The 22,903-nt window shown below is 46.3% G+C and overlaps 2 protein-coding genes across 4 annotated transcripts in view; both read right to left on the bottom strand.

The window, feature by feature from the left end:
• spegb (striated muscle enriched protein kinase b) overlaps positions 1 to 18,296 on the bottom strand; it is a 36,089-nt gene extending 17,793 nt beyond the window's left edge. Inside the window, exons 1-14 of one of the 3 annotated variants that reach the window (XM_062456320.1) lie at positions 17,108 to 18,296; positions 9,111 to 9,197; positions 8,522 to 8,576; positions 6,758 to 8,304; positions 6,466 to 6,609; positions 5,660 to 5,842; positions 4,153 to 4,340; positions 3,824 to 3,912; positions 2,880 to 3,055; positions 1,903 to 2,163; positions 1,268 to 1,426; positions 975 to 1,164; positions 525 to 754; positions 88 to 207 (exon numbers count right to left, since the gene is read on the bottom strand). In XM_062456320.1, coding sequence (XP_062312304.1) covers positions 88 to 207; positions 525 to 754; positions 975 to 1,164; positions 1,268 to 1,426; positions 1,903 to 2,163; positions 2,880 to 3,055; positions 3,824 to 3,912; positions 4,153 to 4,340; positions 5,660 to 5,842; positions 6,466 to 6,609; positions 6,758 to 8,304; positions 8,522 to 8,576; positions 9,111 to 9,197; positions 17,108 to 17,528 — 3,850 coding nt within the window. In that variant the 5' untranslated portion in view covers positions 17,529 to 18,296. The remainder of the gene's footprint in view (positions 1 to 87; positions 208 to 524; positions 755 to 974; positions 1,165 to 1,267; positions 1,427 to 1,902; positions 2,164 to 2,879; positions 3,056 to 3,823; positions 3,913 to 4,152; positions 4,341 to 5,659; positions 5,843 to 6,465; positions 6,610 to 6,757; positions 8,305 to 8,521; positions 8,577 to 9,110; positions 9,198 to 17,107) is intronic. The other 2 variants (XM_062456321.1, XM_062456322.1) reach the window with 2 other exon arrangements.
• A 2,103-nt stretch (positions 18,297 to 20,399) lies between these two features.
• On the bottom strand, positions 20,400 to 22,242 carry LOC134016950 (C-X-C chemokine receptor type 1). Its single transcript, XM_062456196.1, has 2 exons — positions 22,236 to 22,242; positions 20,400 to 21,609 (listed from the first exon to the last, which is right to left on the bottom strand). The coding sequence occupies exons 1-2, from the start codon at positions 22,240 to 22,242 to the stop codon at positions 20,528 to 20,530; spliced, it is 1,089 nt and encodes a 362-aa protein (XP_062312180.1). The 3' UTR covers positions 20,400 to 20,527.
• Positions 22,243 to 22,903: the final 661 nt, after the last annotated feature.

Here is a 22,903-nt window from a genome sequence, read left to right as displayed (position 1 = left end):
ATCAGGTGAAATGTCTCTAACAGAGAAGAAAAACGTTGTCCAGGAGGCTCCTGTCCCCAGGCGTGTCCTGGGGTGGAGGTGACTCACCGGTGATGTACAGGTGGGCGTAGCAGGTGGCCTTGCCCAACTTGTTGGAGATGACGCTCTTGTACACTCCTGCGTGGCTGTGACACACAGACCGGATCACCAGGCTGTGGATGTCTCTGACTGGACCAAACAAAACGACGCACACCTGCATGTCAATCACCTGGATCCAGTCAAACAGTTCTTCTCAACAAGAGGAGAGGAAGGACTACTTCTGACTGTTAAAGCTGAATCTCTTCCTACATGATATTATGCACATTATGCACACACACCACAATATTCTATCTTGGGGATTGGAGACATAAGGTGTGTTTAATTATTCAATTAAATGGAATTCTCTTGGTGGAGCATGGATTAGCCTAGAGCCACCTGCTGCTTCCATCACAGCAAACACAATCCCAGAGCTGATGGTTTCTCTCTAAACAGCGTTGATCACTCACACTGGGTCATCTTCCTTTCCTCTGTGCTGTCGATCCTCTTCCCATTGTGGAACCAGAAGATTGTGGGGTAGGGCAGGCCTGCCACCTTGCACTTCAGCACGGCCTCCTTCCCCTCGATTACGTCCAGGTCGTACAGCGGCTTCACAAAGTCTGGCATGGTGAAACGCTCCACCTCGCTCTCAGGAACCTCCGGCTCCTCAGGGATGGAGGGCATCTTCTCCAGCTTGGCCCTGGGGGGAGGGCAGGGGGAGAGAGAGAATAGGGAGGGATAGGAGTGATGAATGGAAGAGGTGAACAAGGGAGGGAAGCCAAGAGGCAAGGAAAGACATAAAGGAGATGATTAATGGAGTGAAAAGGTGTTCAATTGTTTGTCTTGTTTGTCTTTTCTATGACACGTTGTTTGATGCTTCCTTGAAGTCTGATCGGTGTTTAAAGGAAGTTTGCCCGTACATCTGGGCGGAGATGGCTGGTCGTGGCTCTTGTACGTAGAGCTCGGCGGAACACTCAGCCTCTCCGTGTGCGTTGCGGGCCACAACGGTGTAGAAGCCCTCATCCTCGTTGGAGACGTGAGAGAGGACCAGCGAGTGGCGTCCGCCCTCCTGCAGGATGTGGACGTCCTCGCTGTGGGCTAGCGGGTGGTCTGGAAAGAGACGGCACAGGGGATACCACTTTCACTATCACCTCAACTACAGGTGTCCTTTTGTTTCCCAGAAAAGCTTGGGGCACAGCTGAGTCCTGCCTACCGAAGTGGCTCCAGGTGACGCAGGGGTGTGGCGTCCCGCTGACCTTGCAGTCGAAGCGAGCGTTACGGCCCTCAATCACCTCCAGCACGTCCAGCATCCGGGTGAACAGAGGCTCGATGGAGGGAAGCACCTTCAGCTGGCCGCTAGATGTCAGCTCCTCTGAAAACACAAGAGGAAGAGAGAAGGAGAGGAAGAGAGGAGGAGGAGGAGAGGAGGAAGAAGAGAGAAGGAGAGTCAGAGCAGACAAGGAGGACAGGAGGAGACAACAATATTGAAGTGAAACATCAGATATTATGGGAGTCAGGTGGCTGAGCGGTTAGGGAATCGGTCTAGTAATCGGAAGGTTGCCAGTTTGATTCCCCGCCAGGCAAATGACGTTGTGTCCTTGGGCAAGGCACTTCACCCTACTTGCCTCGGGGGAATGTCCCTGTACTTACTGTAAATTGCTCTGGATAAGAGCGTCTGCTAAATGACTAAATGTAATATTAAATCTACTTAATAACAGACACTAATGATTTTGGATACTGCAGTTGCCCCAATACTATACTGTCATTCTTAAACATAGAATCAAGTATGACGTATCTGTCGTCTTATACACACATCCATGCTTGGTTAGACAGAGGTGTGTTGTTCACCCTTGGCTGTGCTGAGCTTGCACATGTAAGTGCCGCTGTCGTCCTCGTGGACAGAGTTGAGCAGCAGGCGACATCTCTTTCCGTCAAAGTGCATCTTACAGTTCAGCAGCGCAGGCTGCATCAGCTTCCCATCAGCCAGCCAATCCACATCTGTGTCTTGAGGACCAATCACATGGCACTCGAACATGACGGTCTCTCCAGCCCTGGCTGTGATGTCTCTGACGGGCCGGGTAACAGCTAAAGCTGGCTCCACGGGGGGGGCTGGAGGAGGAGGAGGAAGAGCAGGAAGGAAGGAAGAGGAGGAAGGAAGGAGGAGGAGTAAGAGGAGGAAGGAAGGAGGAGGAGGTGGGTAAAGGAAAATGAAGGAAGGAAGGAATGTTTGTGTGTCTGAATGACTGTACAGTGTGGGAACATTATGCCATCATGTTGGCTGTGCCATTTGTGTAGGCAGGGGTGCAAAAAAGTTATACTTTAAACAATATATATTTCTATATATTTACTATGTTGTGTTTGCATGTGGGACTGAATCAGAATCAGAATCAGAATGGGATTTATTCGCCATGAAAGTTTGCACAGACAAGGAATTTGCTTTGGCAGGAAGGTGCATACAATAAACATATATCTAAAATTTAAATATGTGGACTATCTATACTAAGGGTACATAAACTAGCAGTACTAAAGTGTTACTGCACACTGTGTTACGACAACAACAGGTTATTTAATTTAATCTGATGCCATTTTCTCTGACAGCTATTGTGCTTAATGATACAATACATTAAATATATCGCTGAAACGGCTTTAAAATCTCTCTAACTTCCCAAACACTGAGCCACAAACCATCCTGCTTTGCAGCACACTGTGGAGCAGAACATTAATATTCCATACCTCCATCAATTCCTTCTATAAGGAGTCATGTTGTGGTATGTATAAAGTCCTTGTATAAGGAGTGGTGGTGGTGTAGTGAAGAGCTCTCTCACCTGTGACCTCAAGCCTGCCCTCACACTGCCGGCTGCCGTACTCGTTGATGATCTTGCAGGTGTACACACCGCTGTCTGACCGCAGCGCCGACCTGATGGTCATCTGAAATGTGCCGCCATCCATCTCCTGGACAAGGTGACGTGGGCCGGTCTTCACTGTGACTCTGTCTCTCAGCCTGCAACAGGGACAGGTCAACAGGGACAGGGTCAACAGGGACGGGTCAACAGGGAAGGGTCAACAGGGACAGAGACAGGTCAACAGAGACAGGTCAACAGGGACAGAGACAGGTCAACAGAGACAGGTCAACAGGGACGGGTCAACAGGGACAGGTCAACAGGGACGGGTCAACAGGGACGGGTCAACAGGGACAGTTCAACAGGGACGGGTCAACAGGGACAGAGACAGGTCAACAGGGACAGTTCAACAGGGACGGGTCAACAGGGACGGGTCAACAGGGACAGTTCAACAGGGACGGGTCAACAGGGACAGTTCAACAGGGACGGGTCAACAGGGACAGAGACAGGTCAACAGAGACAGGTCAACAGGGACAGGGTCAACAGGGACGGGTCAACAGAGACAGGTCAACAGGGACAGAGACAGGTCAACAGAGACAGGTCAACAGAGACAGGTCAACAGGGACAGAGACAGGTCAACAGAGACAGGTCAACAGGGACAGGGTCAACAGGGACGGGTCAACAGAGACAGGTCAACAGGGACAGGTCAACACTCACTAAGGGTCCAACCACGCACGAGAATGGACCAATGTGCATTGTACTGATTCCACTGTTAACATGAGATGCTGGTAATGTAAATGCAACTATCCTGTATTGACTGCTTCAGTAGCACTAACTATGAGCCTATGGTTTCCAGATGTAGTGAAAATGCAGTGGTTGTGTTCAGTTGTGTTCAGCTCATCAGGGTGTGGTGAGGAAGAGGGACCTACCAGTACAGCATGGGTTTGGGCTGCCCGCTGACTCTCACAGACAGTGTGACCTCTCGACCTTCAAACACTGCCTGGTCACTCATGGTGGCCTGTTACCGTGGTTCCCATGGAGGAGGAGAGGTGAGGGATGGGGTTAGGAATGTAGAGAGCACAGCTGGCTGTCAGGCTTGTGCCAACATCATGAACACGATTCTCTCTTTAAATGTTACATAATAACTATCAATACGTTATCATTATAAACAAATGTTTTCTGTGTTGAACCAATCAATAAAGATGGTTCTGTACCAGTCAGTAAAGATGGTTCTGTTGCGGCTGCTCGCCAGGCTCACCATGAAGGCCGGGGGCTCCTTGAACCTGGAGTCCACAGTCCTGAGCTCGGGGCCCCCCAGGTCAGCTGCCTCCTCCAGGGGGCTGAGGTACTCCTCGTCTGAGGTGATGGGACTGCTGGCCTCCAAACGCACGGCCAGAGCCCCCCGGAGCCCTGGGGGGGGCCCTGGGGGGGGCTCTGGGGGGGGCTCTGGGGAACACAGGCAGGGAGCTCAGACACAGGGGAGGGGGCTCCACTTGGATTGTGAGATTGTAATTGTAAGAATTGTAATCTTAAAAAGAAAATGTTGCACACATATGCCCAACCCCGTGGTGTTGTGTTTCTATGTACATTGGTGTTAAAATAAATGCGTTTATGGGAAAGTAGAAAATAGATGTTCTGAAATAGATGTTGTGATACTGGTCTTCTCATACTGCATCATGGTTTTATCATACATATACGTGCGACTTGAACACCTATGATGTGAAATCTTTTTTTTTGCTCAAGATCAAAATGTTTTTTTTATATATATTTCTGACCAACATACGTACAAGTGCAAACATATATAAATATTGATTTGATGAACACATGGAGGAGAGTCTCCCAGCCTCATGCAGGAAGACCGTGTCTTAACAATTTATAGGTTCAATTTAGACTCGGTAGACTTTAGCGGTTGCTATGGTAACTGTAAGTGCGATGGCTCGGCAGCAGAGAGAGATTAGGAGGGAAGGGAGAGAGGAAGAAGGGTTTAACCTCCACCACTTGATTAGAGATTAAACATCAGAGAACATGAGATACATATCTGGAGAGCGACAGTATATTCATGACCTGGTGGGTAGGTTAGTTTAGCCTGCTGTTTGGATCATCCCTGTAATCAAAGCTTTCTGGAAACCATTTATCTTCTGGACTGATATGAACTGTATAATGTACTCAGGTAGTCCATGTAACTGACTTTTCCTTCTCGGACTGAATGTGGAAGCTGAATGCAGATAACGCTTCCTGTCAGTGAACAGTGATGCCTAGGTCAAATATATGACTCATTTTCACTACAGCATTTAAGATCTGATATAATTTAGAAGAATCGCTACTCATATGAGATAATTCAAGTCAAAGTGAACCCTGAATCTATTGCTGGAAATAGAAAAGCCTAGCTTCTTAATCAGGTGGTAGGAGACACAGTGTATTTACATACAGAGGGTAGTTGAGATGCTTGTAAAGTATGGATGGCTATGTGCCAGGCCATTGAAGAAGGGAAATATGTCATTAATATGCGTTTTCTGTATTCAATCGATAGTAAAAAATAAAAGAAATTACAAAAATTGAATCAGACCCGTTAGAACCTTGAGGACCCTAGATTTAGACATTTCACCTCCCGCATGCTCCTTCAGATACAGGATAACACCGACCAACAGTCAAGAAGCCCTTTATGTAACATCTGACTTGATACAACCTGCTGTGATCTTAAGTTGCACTGCAGAGTGAAAACAACATTCTTAAAAACAAAATGTTTCACCAGTAAACATGCTCACCTGTTTTGACAGAGAGGCTGGCCCTGCTGGACGCCCTGCCCAGCTCGTTGATGGCTGTGACGCAGTACGTCCCGGCATCGCTGTGCTTGGCCCACTTGATCAGCAGAGTGTGGCGCTCCCCCTCCACCTTCACTACAACGCTAGCTACACTGGAGAGCACTGTGTTGTCTCTTGTCCAGGTAACTACAGGAACACACAGGAATGTTAGCCCAAGTCTCTTACTAAACACACCTTGTGGCATGATATGACACCCGTTAGTCCCGGTACTGAGACTGTATTGAGACACTCGTTTAGAAGGCTGCGGTCCATCAGGACCAATACCACACGCCACAAAAACAGTTTCTTCCCTTCCGCTGTTGGCCTCTTCAATAAGGCCAAGGGTTCACACTGACTTCATGACTCAATGCCCTTAAAACAACACTGCTTTTTGCACTGGACAATACAATCCTGTACCATTTGTATTTTTTGTAATATTTGTATTTTTATATTGTAAATTACTGCAACTTATATTTTATTTTATATTTTATTGTATAGTTTATTTTAATCTAATTCCATTGCTAGGCATGTACCCTTAGTTTGCTAGTTATGTACCCTTAGTATAGTTAGTCCTCATATTTAAATTTTTGATTCCTATATGTTTAATGTTTGCACCTTCCTGCCAAAGCAAATTCATTGTCTGTGCAAACTTTCATGGTGAATAAAACCCATTCTGATTCTGAGGTATAAGACAGGAAGCTCCTAAAATTCTAGTTGGGACACCTGACAGGATAGGAGAAGTAAGTTGGGTGGGCTGAGGAGACTCGTACCTTGGGGCAGAGGGTTCCCAGCGATGATGCACTTCATGAGCACATCCATCCCAGCGGTAGCCACCGTGTCCTGCAGGGGAAACTCAAACACAGGAGCCTCCAGCGGATCCTCCCCAGCAGACACGTACGAGTCATCTGAAGAATCTGTCAAAAAGGACGTTTTAAATCTACAGTACAGTACAAAAGTCTTAGGGCCGCAAATAAAAATGTTTTACGTAAAGCAGAAGATTAGTTGTATGAAGTGAGTGTTAAGTAGAAAAGCCTCCGACAGTAAGAATGAGGGTAATCTGACCTTGCTCTGGGGACATGGGCCTGGTGCGTCGGGCTCTTCCTCTGGTCTTCTGCTCTCTGGGGACGTCAGCCTTCTGCGACTGGTCAGTCTCAGCAGGAACGTCTTCTTCCATTGGCTCATCTTCAACAATAATAGTGGGGATGTTGAGCCTGGGGGCCGGCCTGGGTGCCTCCACCTCCATCTTCTCCCCCAGTGGGGGGGCTGGGAGCACGGCTGAAGAGGCCGTCAGCCTTGGGGTTTTAGCTGGGACTTGGTCTGGAATTTCTTGTAAATCAGTAAATTTTCTTTGTACCAACGGGCTTGCAGGTCTGTTTTCTACTTTTCTTAAAACAAGCTCTACAGGGGTCTTCCTTCCAGACAACTCTTCCTTTGGTGATGTTATGGCAGGAGACTCTTTGACCATTGGGGATTCCTGCATCCGAGAGACCCTCTGCACCAGGGGGCTGGCTGGCCTTCGTTCAACCTTGCGTAGCGTCATGTCAACCAGACTCCTGCTTGGTGACTCTGCCCTCTGTTGTCGAGACGTCGCTGGTGAGGGAGACCGCTGATAGACCTCTCTGACTGGACTGCTCCTGCTGATCTCTCTTATCGAGCGCTGTCCCGGAAGATCCGACAGCTGCATAGACTCTGGAGTGACGGCTGCCTCTCCTGACCTGCTGCACGAGGCAGACGGACGCTCCGTCTCCTGGGGTCTGGACGAGGATTGCTTGCTTGCGAGTCGAGGTGATTTTGGCGGTGAGCTCTGTTTGGTCTGCTCCTTCTCTTTCTGCTCCTTCTCCCACTGGGCGCGCTCCCGTTCCTGCAGCTTCTGCAGGACCTGAGGTGGGATGGGCTCCAGCTTCCTCTCAGGCAGCCTCTGTCGACCTCGCAGGGTCAGCTGCTCGGTGGAGAAGGACTTCTTCAGGTGAGGCTTCCCCACCAGCTTCTTGATGCGTTGGAGCTCCTCTGTGAACTTGTTCTCGATGTCCTGTACCTTCTCGGAGTAGCGCGCCTTCTCCTCCAGCGAGGCGGCCCTCTGCCTGAACATGGTCCTCCGCTCCGCAGCATCCTCCTTCAGCGCCTCACGCAGGTCCTCCTTGGAGCTCTCTCTGGAGATGCCCAGCCGGCTTCCTCCGTCGTCCGAGTCCACTGACCCGGCGCGGTTGAAGCCAGCCCAGGATTGTCCAGATATGGATCCCTCTGGATTGTCGAGGCTTCGTCTTCGCTCCTCGAAACCACGGACTTTCTCAAAGATCTTGGAGCTTGCACGGGTGAGCTTAGGAGAGGGTCTGGCGGTCAGGTCCTTCCGGGAGTATTCACTGAGAGGCGTCTGGGGGCGAGAATCTTGAGCACTGCTCTGGGACATGCCCGTGGAGGATTTGGGCTGCTTGACTTTCTGCTCGAACTCCTCAGGGACTGTGTCTTGGTAGTCGGCCGGCACTACAGCTTTCTTTCGGGGGGTGAGAGGGGTGGTAGGGGCTGAACCCGAGCGGTTTGGCATCGGTGAGGTGGAGGGGCGTTTGATTGTTCTTGGGGAGGGGGGTGGGAGAACTTCTTCAGAGTGACTCCTGGAAGAAAATAATTAAAGGAATAAAGGAAATAATTAGGACTAGGATGAAGCCAAGGTAGGTTAAGTAAACATGACAGATTTTGTATAGGTGCACCATACTGATTTGTTTATTAAACTGATAAATTGATATAACGAAGTACTGATTGATTGATTGACTGATTTCATTGCACATGCAGCCAACACAGTGTGAAGCCTCATCAGTCCTCTGATTCTACCTGGTTCTGGGAGCTGTAAACTCCTCGTCTGCCCAACTGTCCATCACTCTGTGTCCTGAAGTTAAAGGAGAAAAATCCATGATCAACTCTAACACTCCCTCACCCACAAAGACATTTACATTTAGTCATTTAGCTGACGCTCTTATCCAGAGCGACTTACAGTAAGTACAGGGACATTACCCCGAGGCAAGTAGGGTGAAGTGCCTTGCCCAAGGACACAACGTCATTTTTCACGGCCAGGAATCGAACCGGCAACCTTCTGATTACTATCCCGAATCCCTATCCGCTCAGCCACCTGACTCCCCGAGGGAAAGAGACCTCCCAACTCAACAGCAGCTAAGCACTTATGTTTAAAATAATGAGAATGAAAAGAGTGCATGTTCAGACCATTATCCAAGTTGAGTCAGGCAGTTGAGTGTTTTTAATAGCTATTACTATCTAAGTTAGTGTCTAAGTTAGTTCTTGCTGCTACACTTGCAATACATAACTCTACTCATCAATCTAGGAATAATAATGTGCAGGATCATCTTGACAACAATAGAAATGTTGATGTTCTATGAATGTTGTTGTGTTGGGGGGGAGGACCCACCTGCATGTGCAGCCGGTTCCTGAAGACCCACTCCCTCCTCTCTGGTGTCAAAGGATTCCCCTCCCTCATCCTCTGTCGTCTCCGAATCTAGAGCACAGACAGAGACCACTTTAGAGCAGGTGGAATTGTGCTTTTCTGACGGATTAACGAAGCTAATAAGGAATAAAGGCATCAAAGCAAAAGGTGAAGATGAGAAGCATCTAGGGACAGTCCCATCCAGTCTTGTTATCGTGTTTACATTAGAACAGGCAGAAAATGTCTAATAAAAAACAGATGTTTAGCATACCACTATGAAACAACACATGTAAAGCATAGTTACCATTGTTGTGCTTCCTGCACTAGAGGAAACCCGTGTTTCCATAGTGGCAGCAAGGAGAGGCAGAGAGGAGCATGGTTACTATAGGAACCAATTGACTGCCTCCATCTTTTTCAATTAGCATGCTGCCCACTTCAGAGAAAGAACCATAAGACACTCAAGACAGACTGCGACATGCTAAATAAAATGGCTCTGTCATCAATGAAATCAGAATTTTGGAGAATCTTTGAGTCATCAAAATGAGGTAACCAGCAACAGCAAAGCTCCCTGTTAAGTAGAGTAGAGCGTGAACATGACCGTGGCCAAACCCACATCTGCTGTGTAGGATAGTGAATCAGACAAACCTGATATCCCTTTTAAAACAGCAGTCTAAACTCGGGACTGTATCACACCACATCCTGGGTAGAGAAGCAGAATGTCAAGATCTGCTGAGTCTTCACAATCTCAGCCTCATCGTGGGACGCCCACCTCACTGTAGAACTAGCTGTTACCCTTCACCCAGCAGACCCAGCAGCTGAAACAACACATGCAGATGCATGTATACATTAATCTGCACCTGTGGTAAGCTATGATGGTGGTGACTATGCTTAATACCGAGTACAAACATGTTGAAAGATTAATTTCTAACATGGTGAGATATATCTCTGCAAAGCAGTAGGCCAGTTTCTTAGGGAAAAGTGTGTGCAACAATTATGCAAAAAAAAAAAAAAAACATTCAAAAGAAACATTTGGAATGGAGTCCAAAGATCTGCAAGAAGACATCTTGAAGACTGCAATAACTTTAATGGTAGTGTACTTCACACAGTTCACATGTACAAGTCTCTCAAGACATTAAAAGGACCTTGTGTGGCCTTACACTTCACTATCCACTCCATCGCAGGAACACTGGTTCAACAATCTGTTGTTCTTCAGCCGAAACACGCCATGACTCGGTGGTCTAAACTGTTTGTGTTTGTGTCCAGCTCTCTGAAAAAAGACAAAAACTTGTAATATGGACAAAGTCGAAACAGAAAACATGTACAAAAAAGGCAAGCTGTGTTTTATTTCAATAAGATGAAACTAGGAACTAACATTTTAATACCTTGGACATTTAGATGCCAATGTTTAGGTTTTGTTTAGGGGAATTCACTGAAAGGAGTGTTGAGTCAGTCTAGAGGCTGGATCTCTCTGCATGGTAGTCATGTGACAACAGTGCCAGCTAGCCTGGGTGACGGGATGGTGTTCTGCCCCCTACCTCCCCTGAGAGTGTGTCGAACATGCCTCGCTGGCAGAGAACCCCAGGGATCCTGTTACATTTTCCAGAATGACAGACGCGGACTACGTTTCAGCCTGTCCATGTGCATCCTGGGCTGGACAGTGCTGCACTCTGACACGGGGTCAGGCTTAGAGACTGTATCATCACAGCTACAGTTCCATCAGCCTGACACAGGATTTACAATTGATAAACCTCTGTGTTTTTGTTAAGCAGTTACATCTTGAATTTACATTTAAGTTGAACAAATGTGTCAAGGCAATTATATTTACTTTAAGGTCATTAAGTACAGTATCCATGTAGGAAGAGTCTTTTTACAATTGCATAATGTAAACATCTGATTACGGTGTCACAGTCAGCTTACAGGTTCGTATAGGTTCGTACTGGTTCGTATCGGGTAGGCTAATACAGGTTACATGTTCTTACAAAGACGATCAGCTCTTTGGAGCTCAACACGTGAGCTTTTTTTGATTGACTGGTAAAAGAGTAGGCTACATGTATTATTAATTCACTGTAGTGATTTCATCGCGCATGCAGTAGTTATTTCAGTTTCGTCCTGCATGAGGAATGCAACAGGATCCATACAGTTCGGCAGGACACGATCATCTAATGAGTCGCGTTGAGCACAATACAAGATCTAACAAAGCGTCCATCCACTTGTGAGTCTATAGCTGCAGCAACCTGACAACCCCTCGGTCTCCATGGCATCTGAGCCAGGAAGTGTCGAGTAAACTGGACTGTTGCTGTGGAAATACTCACACTGCACGTGACCATCTGGCAGAGTAACTCTCACGACATATTTTCAAGAAATCGTTTCACATCACAAACAGCGGTATTGTAAAAACATAATGAATATAAGAATCTTTCCCTTGCTTGAAATGCATTTGTCATGAAACAATAACAGGGCCGAATAGACTAATGTACAGTAAGTATATTTAACCTTAACTGGTCAACAAAACGGACGTTATCTTATCTCTATACCGACAGTAATTGTAGAATAACAAGTTGAAAAAAAATCGCATAGATTTACCTGAGAGGTTTTCTTTGACCTGATTCTCTTCATTGCAGCTGTGGTGGGCTTTTCTGTGACCATCTTAAATCTTAAATTCCATGGAGAAGGGAAACCGCCTCCCCATTAAACTGGGGAATTCCCATGCATAATTTATAGTTTACTCATCTGTTCAGTTTACGCAAACGTGACTAGAATTATATCTGTACAAAGGTAAGCTAGAATCATTTGGAAACAGATCAGAACACATGTTTCTTCCTCCCCACCTCACAAAAAAAAAGAATTTTTTTTTTTAGCGAAAATCAGTGCAGAACATCTTAAGAACAACTGCACTTTGGTCCATTACATAAGTTGCGCTCCGTGCTGGAGTCTCTGAAAGCCCATTTTCTCGAGGCATTCCGCATCGGCAGCGAAGACCAGCTCGACGGCAACATGCGATGATCAGGTTTTGAGGCGCTTGTTCCCACGATAATAGGCGGCAACATTTGTGCACATGTGCACAGTTTCCCTGCTGTGTCTACCTCAGGGAGAGAGGCAGAGGGAGAGCGCAGCACTGCTGAGATCAGTCCTTTAAACATTTACATTTAGTCTTTTTTTTTTTGCAGACGCTCTTATCCAGAGCGACTTTAAAGCGTAGGTTGACATTTCTCCCTCAGTAATTTCCTTCTGCCTCAGAAACTGGAAGTCCATCACTGGTCAATTGAGACAGTATAGTTCGCAGCGGATAAAAGTAGATACAGCAAGAGCAAATAGTTCTTCATAGAACATAGCCTACTGAATTTGACATAGGCTAGGCCTACATAAAAATACAAATAAAACATTGGTTGCTTTAGACAAAGGCTACTGTTTGATTCCATCCAAGCAGTTTGAAGGAAATATTTTAGTTCAGGTTATCTCCTATCAAAATTACATAATTTCAAGGAATAGGCTACACAAAAAGATGCCGTTTTTTTATGATGATGTTTTAGTTAGGCTTCGAATAATTATCTTACTGCATTGTATTTTCGTTTCCCTAAATAATTTACGTAGCTAATTAGCCTACAAGACGGCAAAATATGAAACACTAGTCACCTACAGAGCATGTTATGAATAATTGAATGTGTGAAGATACTTGACTGCAGGATAACAAGCTAACACTGCACGACTGCAAACACACCTCCGCCGAGCGCTCGCTTTCTCTCTGCTCCTGAGAATCAATACATTGAGCCGGCTAAGCTCACCTAGAACATCTCAATTAAAGCAGCATCACACTGTGCTCCGCACACTGATATAATAAAGAGACTTGCAGAGTTTGCTAACACACAGAGACCTACAAAAAGCAACGCTATTTCAAAACATTTGCAATTTTGTCGCGACAGGTGACAGCTGGGTAAACAAGCGGATTGAGAGATGGATGCTTATAAGAATATAATATGAATAAGAATATGCCGACATTTATCAGAAGCCCTCATGTTGTATTGCATTTGGAGAAAACCTAGGCTACAGCACACCAAATCTACCTACGGGTACAAGTAACGTAACATGAACTTGAACACATCCTTTGATTGCATATTTATTTTTCTGTATCCACTACGTAATAGCCTGTGTGGGGGATCATCTGTTGGGTAAACACTCCTCCGGTTTAAAGGCCTAGTTCTGACATAGGAATTACAATAGTGATTTGTCAGTTTAAAAGTCACTATCAAAATTGAGGTTGCTTTTGAACCAAGTGCTGTTCATTTGCTGTTCTGTTATACAAATCTTTGTCACACTTTTGGTTATTTGGCGACAGAAACTAGTCCCTGTGAACTGGGTGGGGGGGGGGGGGGGTGTGCAGGGGAGGTACAGGACTTGTACTGCACAAGCCCTGATGAGGTAGCTTTATTTAACTTGCAATGTGTGTTCAGCTCTGACAGATAGCCAGGGTCTGTGCAGCATCTCAACATGTCATCAGAAGATTTGTTTTTCTAGCACACTAGTTTTATGTTGATTGATACTGTCCTTGTCTCCATAACTTGAACATTTGACCCAACCCAACAATCAGCTTATTACCAGAAAAACAGGAGAACAGAAAAACATTGCAAACAACAAAAAATACTAACCTTTAAGGCATTGCTATCACCAAAACATGAGAATAAGTCAACAAAAGCCTTGAGACTAATGTCAGGATGGAATGCTTGACAGGAGTATTTTTTATTATAGTCCAGTAGTTTCAGTCAAGCCATAAACAAATGGAAAAAATAAGCCCAAAATTATTGCAAGCAATGTTAGCATTTATCCTTTCCATTAATTTGAGACGGAGGCATGATCAAAACAACAGATGGCCAGGGGCCCATGCTTCCTCTCTCCACCAGAACACTTTTGGAACTTGAAACATCCAAACAGCAAACTAACTACATTTTTTTTGGAGAACTACCATTAAACGTTTTAATTGTGGTAAGAGAGGAACATGAATGACCACTAAGGACTACTATAAGATGCAAGTCCCTTTCACTCGTCTGTCTAAACACTATCATAGAAGCAGGAATGGAATAAAGACTGCTGTAGTAGAACTGGGCTTTGGCTGCCTCCCAGTCGTCATAAACAGCTCCACTTCACAATGTTCCTCGGAACAACCACTGAGTTGTAATCAGGTCTAGGGGGGTGAAGACAAAATGGCGATGCGTAGGGGGGTTTCCAACATGTGATTTTATTAGCAACACCTGTTCAGCCTTCTCAGATGCACAGCCATAAAGGAGACATGGGGAGGAAAATATTCAGATGGGAAGAAAGCCAAGAGTCACGCTCTTTCAGCGGCAACATCTTAAGTTCCCAAGTGCTGGAATACATCACAGACAGAAGCTCTGCACTCAAACAGGGGTAATTCACAATACAAGATAGACACTAACCCATAAACAAATTAATAACAAATTATATAGGCCCTAAATCTTAATAACGCACTACTGGAGTATGTCTACACAATAAAACATTTGTCCAGTGATAAAGACAGCCAGTCCAGGAAGTAATTTGCCAAAAATTGACCACTTGGCAGTGATTTGTGGAGAGAGTTGGAAGGTTGCTGTGGCAGTGTGGAGATATTGACTTGTCAGGGCTTTTCCAGGCTGGCGTTTTCATGTGTCAACTTGTTACTCTGTTCGTTGGAACAAGCTGCTGGTCGTTGTTCATGAGAGCTATGCTAGCATGAACTGTATGAGCTCAGCACACTCACAATGTAGTTGTTGTTTTTGGCCAACAGTTATTTTATGACATTACATTTTAAAATTGTGTTTGTATTTTCTATCTGTATGCATTATTAAACTTGAACACTATCTCAGTTAAAATGGTTGGAACCTTGATGAAAATAAGGGCCAACTAGCAGTACTGGATAACAAATACTGCAACAGGTAACCATGCAGGTAACCATGCAGTCCTAATTTAGCATTGCTGTGCCGGGGGGTGGAGTATGTTATGGGAACTTACTAGAATATAGTAACGTCATTCAGCATTTCTAGACTGCAGATCTTGGTTAGGGTTAAAAGGGTGACTGTGAGGTGTGAAATAAAAATCTGGCTCTTTCCCTGGTCATACGAAATGCTTCTGATAATAGAACCCCTCCCTCAACGAAACACTTCATTGAGGGAGGGGTCTAAATTTAGCTGTGATGTATTCCTGTGTAACATGAGAGACTGTGGCCTATTAACATCACAAAAATCTGAAGCCTGGCACATTCTTTGGTATAAATAACTGGAGGGGGACAAGATGGTGGTCGATGAAGGGGCAAAGAGGGCGACGCAGAGAAAGAGAGAGACACAGCTGCAGATAGAGAGAGGGCCCAGGGCACCAGCCATGACTGATAAGACAGCTGTACATGAGTCGGCTGCTGCAGAGAGCTGCAACACAGAGTTTAAAGTGAGACAAAAAGAGAGCCTGGAGTTTAAAAGTTAAACTCAATTTCAGCGTAACTGTCTTGCTGTGCAAACCATTACAGAGACAGGTGTTATGACTTGTTAGCATGAGGCAAAGGCACTGTAGTTCTACTGTGGAAACAAATAAAGACTCAATTGGGGGGTGTAAAATCACAAACATCTAGGGTAATCTATTTGTCTCAATTAAAAAAAACAACTATAACTGCACAAGAGACTATTTTAAGAAATCAAGGCTGGCTAAGAAACTGACTGTTTAGTTGTGTGATGTGAGGTGTGGAAATGGCTTGAGCCTGAGGTTATATGTGTACTGTGAAAAAGCACTGGTCTCTGGTGCTTGTTGGACTGACGATTTGAATTCTTGAAATAGCTAATAAGCAGAATGTTGTTCCAAGCAGAATGCTATTTCTAAGAATTCCAGTGTTTTGTGTATTAAATGGTCTTTTATGATTTACGATCTCCCCATAGATATACTTTTACTCTGATCTAAATAACAGGTAAGATATTGACAGGGCAGTGCAGTCAATAACACATGTAGCAGTAAAATATAGTATTTGGAGATTTTTGCTAGGAGTAAGTCCAGACAACATTCATTTAGTCACGCACTTTACGTAGCCAATGTAAAGTGTCAAAGAGTATTCCAGTCATCATTCTGATGCTTTCATTCTCATCTTAAATAGCAGCTAAATAATCCACTTGATTCAAACGGCAGCGTCAAATCCAGTCATCCCTAAACGCTCCCTGGCTTCTGCCTGCTCTTGTGAGCACACTGTCTGATGAACAAGTTGTTTAGTAAGAAAATTATCACATTGTCACAGTGACCTTTTGTTAGTCTAATGCATTAGACCACTTGGCAAAATGTTGTCTCTCATCAATGTGCTAATACTCTTGAAGGTTGTAGGTTGATAAATCAACTGATGATTTTTATGAACCCAAAGTCTTGTGTATCCTGCTCTGTGTTTGAATTGAACATGGCTGTGGCCTCACAGAACAAGTTGCATAATATTGTCTCAAAAAGAACTACTGCTGTCCGACATTCACTTGGCATTGAGTGCAATAATGATTGGCCAATTACCCAATTTTAAACCGTGTACAACACCACAGGAAACCTGAAACCATGCAGTATGCCCCTGCATTAAAATATTCCAAATCAACCTGGTCTTTTATATGAAACCTTCACATTGGATCCAATGAGACCAACAGATTAAACACTTGACATACCAGAGAGGTCAACCAGACCTCCCCCAGGTCAACCTTACCTCTCCCAGGTCAACCAGACCTCTCCCAGGTCAACCAGACCTCTCCCAGGTCAACCAGACCTCCCCCAGGTCAACCAGACCTCTCCCAGGTCAACCAGACCTCTCCCAGGTCAACCAGACCTCCCCCAGGTCAACCAGACCTCTCCCAGGTCAACCAGACCTCTCCCAGGTCAACCAGACCTCCCCCAGGTCAACCAGACCTCTCCCAGGTCAACCAGACCTCTCCCAGGTCAACCAGACCTCTCCCAGGTCAACCAGACCTCTCCCAGGTCAACCTTACCTTCGCCCAGGTCGAGGACAGCCAGGACAGCGCTGCTCCTGGCCTCCCCCAGGTGGTTATTAGCTATGCAGGTGTAGAGGCCGGCGTCGCTGGGCTTGCAGTCTCTGATCCACAGACCTCCGTACTCCTGGTTATCCATGTTGAGCAGGTCGTCGTTGTGGTACCAGTACAGCGAGGGCTGGGGGTCCCCGGCCACGGCCACCTTCAGACGAATGTCACAGCCCGTCCCTACGGCAGCGTTCCTCATCTTGCGGATGAAGATGGGTGGGGTCTGGGAGGGGTAGGTTGTGGGGTCTGGGACCACCTGGTCCGGGCTCGTTTTTGAGCGTTTGGGGGGGATGATGGGGCTAGGCAGGGCCGCCCCACACAGACCGTCATCCGCACCTTTCTTCAGGGTCACCTGGACCTCGGCCTTCCTCATGGCTGCACCGCTCGTCTGGGCCTGGGTCCTTCTGCAGCTGGTTCTCCAGGCAGGTTCCTAGAGCTGATTCTCCAGGCAGGTTCCTGATATCAGCCCTGCTGTCTATTGCTTTAGCTTGAGTACTAACCAAGTCATGTCATGCAATGAGAAAAATGTACTTTTAACGTCTAATCTTGAGAGTTTTGATGCTGTGGACTACGTCGACAGTGAATCGTTTCTCAAGGCCTGTTAGAGGCTATGATCATCCGAAATCTTTCTATATCTATGCTTCACAAAATAGCAGCCAAATGTAATTAATTCATTAATTAATTTGTATGTAATTACTTTCAGATTTCTTCAGCAATAATTTCAACTCTCACAGCTGCTAGTCCAATTGAACATGTTAAAAGCATGCATTGTTTATCACCCTAGTAATTATAAGCAGAGTGCAGTCTGCAGCCCAGTGGTATTTTTAGGGCAAGACCCTCTGGATCATGTTGCATTACTAGCTCCCCATCTTGCCTTTGAAAGGGCTGGCCTCTGCCTTCCCCTCCTCGTCTCTCCAGGTCTCTCTCTCCTCGCCTGCGTGGCGCTCCACAACTAGAGCAGCAGAATCCCTCGTTCCTATGTCCCAGTCCTCTCATACTCCAGTGGAAGAGGCTCCTAACTGGGCCGGGTCTGGATAGCTGTGCTCCAGACGCTCACACGTTGTCCGCCTTGTCCCTGGAGCTTCCTTCCTCCTGGTCGTCCTGCCGCGGCCACACAGGTCCTCCTGGGAGACGACAGCCTCAGCCCAGGCCAGCTCTAGAATGACAGCTGCTGGCTGATATGTCGGCACTGTCGCCCCCCACCTATGCAGCTCCCACCCCCTTGTCATTTTAAGCCAACCCCCTGGTCCCAGTAGCCTGGGGCTGGGGCCACACTGTGCAGGCAGGGGCGAGAGAGAGAGGGAGGGGAGACAGGAGTGGGCTGAGGACAGTGGTTTGATTTGTAGGTCAAATGTAAAAGTTTATAAAAGGCTGTAAATAGGGTAGCTCATTCATTAACCCTAATGATTAGTTGGTGATCATAGTAATATCTCTCCTTTGTAATGTAACCCGCATTGTCAAACCACAATCGCTGGTTCTTGGCCCAACGTTTAGTAATCAAGCTTTAGAAATCTAAAATCTTCCCCTGGACTATTCATAATTCACGTGTAAAGGCTGAATTTAGAAACAACGGCACCTGGGATCTTGTGTTGCACCTGTGATGTTGAGGAAGATGTTCTCAGGGGTTTTTGGGAAACTGGGCCTGCAGATCACTGAGTAGGAGTCAGTAACGTCAGAAGAACATCAGAAACTGGGCCTGCAGATCACTGAGTAGGAGTCAGTAACGTCAGAAGAACATCAGAAACTGGGCCTGCAGATCCCTGAACAGGAGTCAGTAACGTCAGAGGAACATCAGTAAGGTGCAAGCATCTAAATGATTCACTCAAACTTTTAGAAATAGTTAGATGAGGATGCAGTGAGGAGCTGGATGATACAGCAGCAGGTTCCATCTCCTGCTCAGTGTGTTTGGTGTCTGACATCCCATAATCCCACCACCATCCTGGTGACGAGGACAGTGACATGGTGGCGTTCTCAGCTCTGACACATCGTCCAGGCAACCCTGTCTGTAGTGGTGGTAAGTGAGAGGAGACTACGCATGATCCTGTTATTTAATTCACTGTAAAAGGGTTAGTGAGTGATGAGGCTATGACTGTTGTCACTTTAATAGTGGGACTACTAAAAAACAATCATAGCTTAAAGTAGTGTCACCATTTGCATGGAGAAATAGCATTATCTTCTGTAATATTCTCGGCAATACCTTGGTCAAAAATGTCAAAAATTATTTTTCAAAAGGAAAGGAGTGGCCATTTTAGATCTAGTAAGCTGTCCATTATGATTCATATAAAAACACATTGAAACATGAAGGAATCAAAACTGAGTAGAAAAACTTTAATTTACTGAATTACTGAATTTAGGAAAGTACTGTACAGCCACTGACCCATTGACATTTGTAAAGCAGTTGACAGAAAGGTGTTTCGCAACTGTCTTCTGTCTTGGCAGACAAAGAAAAGGAAAGTTTAACTTTTCACTGCGAAAAGGAAGCTCTTCCCACATACGTCTTTAACTTACGGTAAGAAATGTTCAATATAGGATTTTTTTTGTTGGTCATGATGGTGACAACCTTAGATCTAACGGCACAACACATTTTATTGGACGTTTATGAAAATACTATCTTTAATTACATGGCCAATTTAGCAAGCTTACCTGTGACATTATATGAAAATATTGTTACCTGTAGTGGGCAACATATAATGTATATTATATACATTTAATATTTCAACAACAAAAAAAATTACTTTTAGCTGCCTATTTCGAGTCCTCAAAAATACATCCAGGATGCAGTGAGTGGTGAATGGAGAAAGGTTGCTGTGGAAGTTTTCAGCCACTAGATGGCACAATCATATTCTATCCACTATAATATCACTTCAAATCAGGATAAGTATTTTCCACCAAAAGACACAAATGCCCCCACAACCCAGTCCACCTCCTCACCCCTCACCAGTCCACCTCCTCACCCCTCACCAGTCCACCTCCTCACCCCTCACCAGTCCACCTCCTCACCCCTAACCAGTCCACCTCCTCACCCCTCACCAGTCCACCTCCTCACCCCTCACCAGTCCACCTCCTCACCCCTCACCAGTCCACCTCCTCACCCCTCACCAGTCCACCTCCTCACCCCTCACCAGTCCACCTCCTCACCCCTAACCAACACCACCAGCCACTACAAAATCCCTCAAACACCCCTTTAGTCCAGTCATGTCTTTCTTTGTGTTTCTTTGTCCAGTCTGATCACATGAGGGTGGAGGTGATCTCTGGCTGGTGTGATCACATGAGGGTGGAGGTGATCTCTGGCTGGTGTGATCACATGAGGGTGGAAGTGATCTCTGGCTGGTGTGATCACATGAGGGTGGAGGTGATCTCTGGCTGGTGTGATCACATGAGGGTGGAGGTGATCTCTGGCGTGGATGAGGACCTGCTGGACCTGCTGGCGGAGGTTCTCTCCAGCACCCCCCTCCTCCTCAGCTCCTTCGCCAGCCTCTGGCGGAATTTCTTCCCCACAAAGGCGTACAGTACTGGGTTGACACAGCTGTGCAGCAGCCCCAGGCTCTGTGTGGCGAACATAGCCCGGGACACACCCGTCCTCAAGGTGCAGCCCTCCGGCAGCAGCTTGGCCCTCACCAGGGTGTCGGCCACCACGGCCAGGTGGTATGGACTCCAGCAGAGTAGGAACGCCACCACCACCGCCACAATCACCCTCATGGCACGCTGGCGCTGGAAGCCCCCGCGCGTGCGCAGCAGCCGTAGCACTGTGACGCCGTAGCACACCAGCATGATGGCTAGCGGCAGGAGGAAACCCAGGGTGTGGCGGAGCGCTCTGGTGGCCAGGAGCCAGGCTGTCGCCGTGCTGGCGTCGTGGCGCTCGGCGCACACCTCCTGCCCGCCACCGAGGGGGGTGAAGGAGCTGTTGTAGAGGGCGGGCAGAGACAGCGCCGTACCCAGGACCCAGACGCCTCCGCATGCGCCCCAGCCCAGCAGGCGGTGGCTGGCGCTCCGGGACTCCACCCCTCTGACGATCACCAGATAGCGGTCCACACTGATGCAGGCCAGGAACAGGATGCTGGCGTAGAAGCTCACCTCCAGGAGGAGGCAGACGATCTTGCAGCCTACGCTGCCAAACAGCCAGCTCTGCAACACGGAGGTGGCCCAGAAGGGCAGGGTGGCGGCCAGGATGATGTCAGCCACAGCCAGGTGGAGGAGGTAGAGGTCGGAGGGAGACAGGGCCTGCTTGCTCAAGCCGATCACCAGCCCCACCAGCAGGTTGCCAGGTATCGCCAACAGGAATATGAGAATGTAGAAGCTACATACGACCAGACTGACGGCGTGAGAGATGGGGGTGCTCTCACAGGTGAGGGTGTTGACATCCAGCATGAAGTCTGAGCCATTAAAGGGATCAGTGTAGTTGATATCGTTATAGAGCTCATCAAAGTCTGAGATGAGAAAGATGGTGTTTGGATCTGAAAAGAACAGCACACAGATTGTGATTAGATTGATCTATGGTGAGCATGAACTGATTCACATTTGAAAAGGGTTGAATTAACACAAAGCTCAACCACATTAACATTAACCCAGAGCAGTGTCCTGTGAAAAACACAGTTGTTTCATTCAGCAGATGGGAGATGAGGAGGATACAGCCAGCCGGTTTGGGAAGAAAGCAATTTCGAACAACCCAGTAAGTGATCATGATTCTAAGACTGTTGTTTAGATTCAGTCAAGCCGATATTGTAGCGATGGTGGCGGAATATATAGATACTGTACTGCCTCTGGGTTTTATGTGATCAAATCAAATCTCACAATTATCTTTTTTCACATATATCACAGCAATATTCCCAAAACATTTTACAGCACATTTTTGTTGTGGTAAAACAAAGCATTGACTTTCCCTCAGGGATGGTATCTGTCTAATTAACTGTACTTCAATCAGATAAGAAGTCAGCTATAACTCAAAATATATTATTAAACAGAAGACAGTAGAAGTGAATATGAGAGAAAGAGAAGAGTGACTCAGTATAGACAGGAGATATGTGTGGAAAAATCTGTGTAATTCCACTTATATCAGATAAAAAACATAAACCAGGCTCACCTGTCATGTTGATGTCTTGTGTTGGTCTTGAGGAGAGGGTGTCTGTCAAGTCAGAAGTAGAGCATGGAAAAACATACATCAAAACAAGAAGGCTCATCTGCCCCCCCCCCCGTCCCCCCAACCACACACACACACACACACACACCTTCCTGTTGCCCAATCTGCTATAGTGTCCAGTCTTGTTTTGACAACAAAAAAAAAACTTTGATAATTGAAGAACTATGTGAACTGTTTAGTCCTGAGCTGGCGTATAGATGCAGTAACTTTCCTATCTTGACTAGTTTAACAGAAGTGTTTTACCCTCAAAGCAGGGCTTTATGGATGTCGTCCCTAAATGATGACACTTATAAAGGGGGTGCAAAAGGGGGGTGGTGACTACATATACAAATTCTGTTCACCTTCACCCAGACAACAAAAAGCTAATCACAACTGCAAGTTGAAAAACAATTATAAACAAACTAAATACAAAACGTTTAGTTTCTCCTCGAGTGCTGTGAACAACCCGAGAACTGAAGCAATGCTCCAGTGATGTGTGGTCATGCTTTTGTGGTGATGGGATTTTGGGAAACACTGCAATATAGTATGACCACACATCACTCACTCAACACTACAAGTAACGTTGAAACTGAAACTAAACACAAGAATGACACAAATCAGCTGATGACTGA

The sequence above is a fragment of the Osmerus eperlanus genome, chromosome 3 (genome assembly GCF_963692335.1).
Source record: "Osmerus eperlanus chromosome 3, fOsmEpe2.1, whole genome shotgun sequence".
Lineage (NCBI taxonomy): Eukaryota > Metazoa > Chordata > Actinopteri > Osmeriformes > Osmeridae > Osmerus > Osmerus eperlanus.
This window is presented reverse-complemented; position numbering and strand designations above follow the sequence as displayed.